Source organism: Arachis duranensis, chromosome 3 (assembly GCF_000817695.3).
Source record: "Arachis duranensis cultivar V14167 chromosome 3, aradu.V14167.gnm2.J7QH, whole genome shotgun sequence".
NCBI lineage: Eukaryota > Viridiplantae > Streptophyta > Magnoliopsida > Fabales > Fabaceae > Arachis > Arachis duranensis.
Genome location: NC_029774.3, coordinates 9612758 through 9622565, shown reverse-complemented (window position 1 = coordinate 9622565; position 9808 = coordinate 9612758). Strand labels below are relative to the sequence as shown.

General features: G+C 33.2%; 1 protein-coding gene across 1 annotated transcript; it reads right to left on the bottom strand.

The window, feature by feature from the left end:
- Nucleotides 1-615: 615 nt before the first annotated feature.
- Nucleotides 616-2550, bottom strand: LOC107477472 (serine/threonine-protein kinase-like protein At3g51990). Its single transcript, XM_016097503.3, has one exon. The coding sequence runs from the start codon at nucleotides 2442-2444 to the stop codon at nucleotides 825-827; it is 1620 nt and encodes a 539-aa protein (XP_015952989.1). The 5' UTR covers nucleotides 2445-2550; the 3' UTR covers nucleotides 616-824.
- Between the last annotated feature and the right edge of the window lie 7258 nt (nucleotides 2551-9808).

Genomic DNA, 9808 nt, shown 5'->3' with positions numbered 1-9808 from the left:
AAACACATAATATTGTAAAATTATTTGAAAGATGATGAACTTACATTCATTCAACTAAAAAAAATAAAGAAAAAAAGAAAAAAAATGTAGGATTAGAGGAAATATTTTTCTGTATTTGCAGCAAATTTAGGTGTAACATGAAAATATGTGAGTGCATTGTTTAAGAATTTTCGGTGTATGTATGCTAATAACTTTTGCATAATTCACAATTCTTCTTCTTCCTCCTCTTTATCTTCTAATACTTCTTCTTCATCTTTTTATTTTATATTTTTATAATTTTTTTTGGAAGGAAAAAATCAAACAAAGAAAAAAATATATAATATTGTAAAATCAATAGAAAGAGGAGAGGAAAAAATGCAGCAATAACAACAGTAATAAAAAAATAACGATGAAGATGAAACATGAAAAAAAAAGGAGAAGAGAAAGGCAAAGAAAAAAGAGAAGAAAAAGGAAGAAGAGGAAAAAGAACGTAGGATACAAAGAGGAACAACGTGATTTGTATGTGATTTGTATGCGCGCATTATGTAAGTATATTTTGTTGGGTTAGGGATGTGTTGACTTTTTATATTTTGGCTAACAAGAAGGAAGAAGAAGAATGTGACAATGAAGAAGAGGTTTGGCAACAGAAAGATTATTGAAAAGCTTCAAGGGGACATCAGCAATGTGCCCTTCAATCCAAATTACATTACAACATGAAGAGGGATCATTTCTGAAATCCACAAAAATAAAATAATGAAAACTAACAACAAAATCTACATACATGATCTTTCAATCAAGAAAGAAACTTACAAATCCTAAGCATCTCTCACTCCAACCAATCATAACTAAACAGCCTCAGCAGCAAGAGAATTCAAATTAGAACAAGAAGCACCATTATCATCACCACCATTACCAACAACAATTTGACCTTTACTCAAATCCAATACATCCTTATAAGTACCACAAGGCTTATAAAAGTTTCTTCCTTTTGTGAAATACCTTCCACTTCCAAACCTTGAGCTTGAAGAAGAAACTTGTTCAGCAGATTTACAACTTGAACTATGCTCCAAAGCACCATTACCATTACCATTACCATCAGCATCTCTTAGAAACTCAGGCTCCTCAGTTGTAGCCATAAGATCCATCAAGTTACTACTAAATCCCAAATCAGAATAGACCCTCCTTGAATACCTCATTGCAGATTTAGACAACCTCTCATCCAAGAAATCAAGTTCCAATCTTGAACTCATTTTGTCTTTCTCATTATTATTATTAGAATCATTTCTTGTTGCTGCTTCAACTGGCCTTCCCATAGTCTCAACCATCATGCAAGGATTATTGAAACCATTCCATGAATGAAGAGGAACCAATTTACACAAACCATTGAGCCAATTCACAATCTCACTCATGGAAGGCCTTCTCTCCCTACAATTCCTAACACACTTTGCAGCAATCAAAGCCAATTGCTTCCTCACAATAGGATCCTTAGGAGGAGCAATCCTTGGATCATAAACACTCATAAGCTTCCCTTTCTTTATCAATGGAATGGCCCAATCCACAATAGAAGGTGGTGAATATGTTACATCAATGGCTTTCCTTCCACTAATAATCTCAAGCAACAAAATCCCAAAACTAAAGACATCATTTTTAGTGCTCAAATTATCAGGAGTAACATAACAAGGATCAAGGTACCCCATTGTGCCAGCTGGTGGAGTTGACCTTAGTCTATAATCATCAACATGGCACATAAGAGCCAAACCAAAATCACCTAACCTTGCATTGAAGTTTCTATCAATCAGAACATTTGCTGATTTAATATCTCTGTGGATCACAGGTGGTGTTGATGAATGAAGGGTATCAATTGCCTTTGCAGTTTGCAATGCCAAACGAACCCTTCTTCCCCAATTCGGAAGCTTGTTGTTATTGTTATTATTAGAAGAAGAAGAATGAAGAACATCATAGAGTGTTCCATTGCTCATGAACTCAACAACCAGAAGCCTGTCCTGTGAATCATTTGTGAAGCCAACCAGGTTCACCAGCCTCGGGCTCTGGATTTTGGACAAGATATCGATCTCGTTGTCAACCTCGTTGTTGCTGATGATGAACTCTGGTGCAGATGCAGAGGAAGAAGAAGAAGAAACCATTGGCGATGGTTTTGGAGGTAAATTAGGATGATGGGGTCTTGATGGTCTTTTCACTGCCACAGGACGGCCACGTACAACAGCTTTATAGACATAACCATGGCTTCCTTTGCCGAGAAGCTTGCGCTCTGAGAAGCCATTGGTGGCAGCTTCAAGGTCACTGTAATGGAAGTGTTGGATCTTGATGGGTTTTTCTTTTTCTTTGTTGTTCTGTTTCTTTGAGGTGGTGGTGGTGGAAGAAGACGAAGAAGAAGGTGATGGTGTGAGAGAATTGGAGGTTGAAACTGCGGATTCAGCTCTGCAAGAGAAACTGAGGTACCCCATCAATCAAAGTTTCAAGCTTTTGGTGTGAATCAATGAAGGGGTGGAAGAGAAAGAAGATGATACAACACAACACAAAACACAACAATGGCTTCGCTTTGGGCTGCGTGTTAAGGATGTCTTTTTATTCTTTTTCTTTTTTAATATTTTTTTATCCTTAAAATAATTAAATAATTTTCTACTACTAATGGGGTAAAATAAAATAATCTTACACTCTAATTAACACGAATGTAAGAAAACATGAAATAATGGCCGCTAGTTAATAGATTTAGCAAGATTAGATGCTTTACTAAGGTGACTTGTTCAGATTTTTAATATAGAAATTTTTTATTAAATATGAATGTTTGCTATGATATATTTATTAGAAAAATAAAAAATTAACGAAAAATAAGTTTAGTCAAAGGCAAATGGAATCTGAATAGAAATTTAATTTTTATACATTATCTATGAAAATATATTTTATATAAATACATAATTACATAGTATTTTGAATTTATAAAAATAATTATATTATACTCATTACATGAATTATCACTAAAAAGTAAATTTTAATAAAATCTATAAAAGCATTTATTTTTAAAAATGTATTTGATTTTTTTATATAAACAGAGAAAAATGAGAAAATATTAATTAATTTATTTAAAAAAAAGAGAAGAAGTAACGTTTATACAATTTATTTAAATTAAAATGTTAAAAGTTAATTTTCAGTTGACATATGCTTAATTATACATTTATGCTTCAACAATCGGTTAGGACTGGAAGAAATGTTGTTGAATGTTGATTACTTGATGCTGTCGGGGCAGATAATTAATGATTTGTTTAATGTTGTGTTTATCCCATAAACACAATGTGCAGCGGTTTGTTCCTTCATTAATTAAATGGAGTTTTGTTTGGTGAGGTTCTCTCTCTCTCTCTCTCTGGTTAGAAAGTAGAGACAGATATGATGATAGGAATGAAAAAGCAGAAGAAAAAAGAGGGCCTACTTTTTGGAAGGATCCCATAAATGGTTGGAAGGTGCTTTTTTTGTGTGTATTAATACTGATAAACAACTACTATTATTAACAAGGATAAAATAATCTTTTACTATGTGGACAAAATTTAAAAAAATATATATATATAAACAAATTAACGATGATATCTTTTTATTTATTTATTATTTGTAGTTGAGGTCAAATAATGAAATCATTAAGAGGGGCTAACTTGAAAGAGCAAAATGCAATTAAGAAGATTCACGGGATTGGATTAAGTTTTCAACTTTGAATTAAATTGAAGGAACCACCCGAAACTTGATCTCACCTGTGACATACATGCACTTTTTTAGGAAATGCATTTGATAGTAATTACTACTTATTACTGAATCTGAATTTATGCACATACTTGACTTGACTACACTCACAATTCACTTTTCCACATGTTTGACTCCACTGTGTTTTCCTACTCTAACCAAGTCTCTTTTTTGTTTTTTTCCTCAGGGGTATCTTCGGTAATTTACGGGGGGAGAAACATTACTTATACTTTGATACATTGGATTGGAGGCTAACTTGTTTTTAGATATTGATCTCAGTTATTGAATTTTATGAACAGTACGTATGTGGGGTGGAGAGTGTATTGTCAATACACAGGTGTACTAGTACTATGCTATCTCTAGAATTTTGAAGAACATCATAAATTAAAATCTAATAATTAAGTATTATATCAAAATTTAATCAATATCTATAAAAATTATGTGTATATTTAGAGGCTACTTTTTTTATATTAGAATATTATTGATGATTTTCGTTAATATTACAATATTTTGATATAATACAATGATATAAAATTATACTAAATAGGAAAAATCATGAATAATAATTTTAAATAAGACAAAAGATAAGCAAAAATCATAAATCACGATTTTAAATAAGATAAAAGGTGATCTGAAAATTGTGAGCATAATTTTAATTAAAAAAAATGGTAATTTATAAAATTATAAATCACGTTTTTTTTGTTATATATATAAAAGAAGATAAATTTCAATTAATACCATCAATATTACATTTTATTCTTTTTCTTAAAATTATATTATTATTATTTGAGTCAAATTAAAAAATAAACGATTAGAAGTAAAATTATAAATGAAAAAACATTTTAAAATTTGAATATTTGCAAACCAAACAAATATTATGAAAGAAAAGAATAATAAACTTTTTAAACCTAAAATTATACGTGATTTTTAGTCATTCCAACGAAATTAGAAAGTAATCATAAACTCAAATGAGAATCGCACAAAATACAGAACACAATACTCCATGCTCAAAGGAAGTATACATAAAATTAGTCATTAAATTATTGGTTCAATCTTTTAAAAGTACAATCACATTTTTTTTTATTAAGACGGGACTAAAACACCCAAACAAAACTAAAACATTAGAAAACGGAATACAAAAATTCCTCTACAATCATCAACAATGATATATTTAAATATGTGAGTAAAATATCTACAAATTTGGAGGGGATCTAAGCCCTTCTCTGCCCAACTAATCTAAAGCTTTATTGCTAGATATGGCTAAAAATTAACGTTTCACACTCTATGATTAAAGAAATGTTTTTAAAGAGAGGATTAATTTATTGTAAATTTAAATTCTATTTAAGAATTTATTATTGGTTAATAAATTACAATATATATAAGATAAAATTTAAAATTCTAACACTTATTTAATGAGACGAAACAACTAACCAGTAAGCTAATCTAAATTAATTCTAATTATTAAGTTTATAATTTCATGCTGGAAAAAATATATATAACGTGTTCTTGCTTTTGGGTCATGAAAAATGTACATATCCGTGTGGTGAAGCTGGGCCCCAACAAGAGATCGGAACAAATTGAAGGAACCCTAATCCAAATAGGTTAGTGGGTATTCCCCACTTTTGGAAGCCCAAATGAGTAGTTTGTGGGCACTGCAGTCTGCACCTTACCATGCACGAAAGCCACCCATCAACCTACCCTATCTTATTCTCCCACCTGTCCCATGTGCCACGTGGCTATTCCATCAACCACCCACCACAAACAAATGCATTTTGCTAATTTTGGGTTTAGTAAAGTTTGTATGTTTTTTTCAATTTTTTTTAAGTTCTGATAGTTATGTTTGGTAAAGTAAAATAAGAGTGATTTTTAATAAATATAAGTTGTAATAATTTTATTTGGTAAATTGTTTTGAAGTTTAAAATAATTTAATAAACATAAATATGATAAATAATAATAAATTTAAATATTTATAAAATTATATCAAGATATTTTAATTTTGAAATGTATAAATTAATTTTGAAAAAAAAATTATAAGTGCTTTAAAAAATATCCTATAATTTAAAAGCTAAAAACACAGAACATTGACAAAGAAACATTTGTATACTACCAATTAAGAGTTGTTCTTTTGTTGGTCATTAAGAGTTGTTTGATCTATCTTCAGTTCTAGTCAATTTGTTTGTATACTAATGCTAGTGAAAAACTTTGAGATATTATCAAATCTTTCACCTTCCTGGCATTTTTTTTTTTTTGGACTAGGAGGCCCTTTGCATTATGTGTTAAGGCTTGGAGGACAAATGGAGCTTAACTTGTTAGGCCAGTAATCAGTTAGTTGTGTTTGGAAAAAAACAGCCACTAAAGTCTAGCTGAGATGACATTAACATGCCTTTCAATATGCATTCGAATTTAAATATTGACTCTGCTAACTGGTGGATAAAAATCCTTAAAAATGTTAGAGTGTGTAAATGTATGAGTTAAGTATTAAAGTGGTCTCTAAACTTACATTCGAGCTTTAAATAGGGATGTCAATGGGGCGGGGCGGGGGCGGGGGATGCTTCCCTACTCTCCGTCCCCGCCCCCAGAATTAATCCCCGTCCCCGCCCCATTCCCCGTCATGGGGTGATAATTGTCCCGATCCCCGTTTCTCGCATTCCCCGCGTTCCCCGCGGGGCCCCATTCCCCATCTCCCTATATTTAACATTCATATGAAAATTATAGTAAAAAATATCAAAAAAATAAAAAAACAAACTAAAAAATATTATTACAAACACACAAACATATCTTATCTAAGATTATAAGTCCAGAAATACAACATAGTGCCGTGCCTGAGGAGAGAGAACGACGCGGTGAAGCTGCTAGGGTGACGGCGCAAGAGTGGCCGGTGGCTAGCTGTGAGGGTTTTGAAGTTTGAACAAAGTGGAGAGTGAGTGAGTGACTAGAGTCTGGAGAGTTGGGGTTTGGATGGGAATAGAGAGTTAGAGAGGGCGCAACAACTAAGGTGAGAAGGGAATATAGAGTTAAGATTTTTTTAATGGGTGAAATTACTAAAATACCCCCTATGTTAGAAATAAAGTAAGAGTATTTAAGTAAGTTTAACAATTCGGGGAATTATCGGGGATGGGGCGGGGATCCCTGCTCGGGTCCCCGCGCCTGTCTCGGGGGAATTTTGCTCTTCATCCCCATCCCCACGGGGAAAATTCCCCACTATCGGGGCCCCATTTAGGGCGGTCCCTGCGGGGATCCCCGCCTGCTGGGGATTTTTGACACCCCTAGCTTTAAAGTGATTATTGAAGTTAATAATTATTTAAATTCGTCCCAAAATTTATACTTCGAGACTCATAGTAGTCCTTAAAATAATTTCCGTCCATCCATACCATCGGAAGGACTGAAACGACGTCGTTTTGTATTTATACCAAAAAAAAAATCTTAATCTCCAACACATAATCTCCAATTACCTTCACCAATTCTCTTTTTCACCCTGTTCTTCTTCTTCAAATTCACAGTAACAACAACAACAACATCATCATTGCAAACAATAATTAAACTATCAAATTCATATTAGTTTATGTTGACATCCGATAATCATGCTCAAGCCAATAATTTGATTTAAATAACAAAAACTTTATAAATCATAGCAGTGGCAACAATAAATATGCAACAACATCATATCGATCAACAACAAAAATTAAAACATAAGCAACTAAAAAAAGAGTAAATAGGGGAAGAAGAGGTAGAGTAGACCGACAGAGCAGAAGAAAGAAGCAGGCCACCAGAGTAGAGAAAAGTAGAAGCACATGCATAAGAGGAGGCGCTATAGTGGCCCAAAAGCAAATTAACAAAAGGGGACAATGGCGACAAGAGAGGTAATGCCCGCAGGAGGTTTGCCTTCTGCAATTCTTTCCATCTTCCATTATCTCTCTCTCTGTGAATTAACAAATTATTATTTTGTTTCTTCTGAGAAAAAAAAGAAAAGAAGAACTGGGAATGAATTGGGAAAGGAGAAGGAGAGCGTGGAAGGAAAAGGAAGAAAAAAATTGGGAAAGAAAAAAGGGACCGGTGAAAGAAAAGAAAAAGGGGAACTGGGAATGGGGAAGGGAAAGGGGAGATTGGAAAGGGTAGGGGAAGGGGAAGGAGAACTGAGAAATTGTTAAGGAGAAGTGAAAAAGGGTTGGGAAAGAGGAAAGGAAAAAGGAAATAGGGGAAGGGGAGAGGGGTGTATTTTTTTTAATATAAAACGACGTCGTTTTAGTCATTTCTAATAACAAGGATGGACGAAAATTATTTTAGGGACTACTATGAGTTCCGGAGAACAATTTTAGGGACGAATTTGAATAATTATTAACTTCGGGGATCACTTTGAGACTCGAGTGTAAGTTCATGGACCACTTTGAGACTTAACTCGTAAATATATTGTATATCTGAGTTTATGATGCAATGACCTAAAATTAGAGACAGTTCAATTTATCTACCAAAAAAAAAAATAACCATGTACACTCAGTTTAGGTATATGAATGTGTAGTGTACTAACATACAATGTCTAGGATTACAAGTTGTTTAACCCATCCTCCTGAATAAAAAAATGTTAAAATTTGAATTATAATTTTTATTTTTTTTAAATTTGTATCTAATCTCTAAAACACCCCTCTTATTAGAATTTTTTAAGACGAGATAGATACTATACAAAAATGTTATTGTCATAAAGATTAATCACTAATGTATTTATATATAAATATATATTATTTAATTTATTTTCAATTGATATTTATTTAATATATATTTTATAATAGTGACTGATTTAATGAAGAAATGCCCCGTAGGATTTAGTAACGTGCTCTACTAGCACTTTGGAAAAATCCTAATTTTCAAATTTTGAGTGAGTCATTAACTTTGTTTAGTCTAGTAAACACCATTGACCATGGAGTACAATAGCAGTGGCATTCTTTAAATGAGGAGGAGGAGATCATAGGATTTGTCGATGCAGATATTAAAATAGAGATTGATAAATGCTTGCGAAGCTTGATGGGTAGAGTAATGGCTGATCGATCGTACAGTGCATGGACTATGAAATCTGCAATGTATGCAATTTGGGCCATCCTAAGGGTTTTAAGGTGCAAAGTCATGGGGGCAATATTTTTCAATTCTATTTTGATAATGAAATTGACACAGTAAAAGTGGAGAAGGGTGCACCATAGTTATTCAAAAATTTCATTATCAATATTAGAAGATGGAAACAGGGTAAAATGTTGGAAGATAAGAATTTTGCTAATGTCCCTATTTGGATTCAATTATGGGGATTACCGGAATATTGCAAAACAAAGGAGTTAGAGAGGAAGATTGGAAGGGCTTATGGGGATGTGATCGATTCAGACCTCTTTCAAATGCACTGGAGAGAAGACAAAGTTCTAAAAGTACAAGTTCAGATGGATGTAATAAAGCCACTAACGAGAATTATTAAGGTGGCAGGGCCAAACCAAAAAGTGATTGAACTGCAGCCAAGGTATGAGAATAGGAATTTTCTGCAATTATTGTAGTTTTATTGGCCATGATGTTAGAAACTGTAATGGACAAGTGAAAGTGGCTATTGAAGGAAAGGTAGAGGAGGAGAGATGGAGGGAATGACACGAGCAGAGCAGGCGGGGAGAAGAATTGGAGATCAGAAAGAGAGTGGCAATTTTAGAACTATGAGTAAATAGTGAGGGGGAGGATCCAAATCTAAAATCTAACTCCTATCAATTTGTTTAAAGAATTGGCCAATCTCTCTATTAAAGGGGATCGGAGGACATGGGAGGAAAAAGAGGAGAAAGTTTAGAGTATGGTAGCGGCTATAGTGGTTTGGAACGAGAAAATAAGGAGAAAGCAGAATCTCAGCTCGGAAAAAGCTGCAGACAACTTTAGTGGTGATAACAAGCTACCATGTGGAAGTCATGAAGAAAGCCTGCAACAACAATGTGAATCGAATGAGATAAGTGCAGAAATTATGAATAAAGATAGGAAGTAATCATTGAAGAAACTAGCTCGTAAAGCTCAAACAGCAAAAAGAATTTTGGGGATTAAAAGAAGTGCTGAAGGGAAGATGATGGAAGTG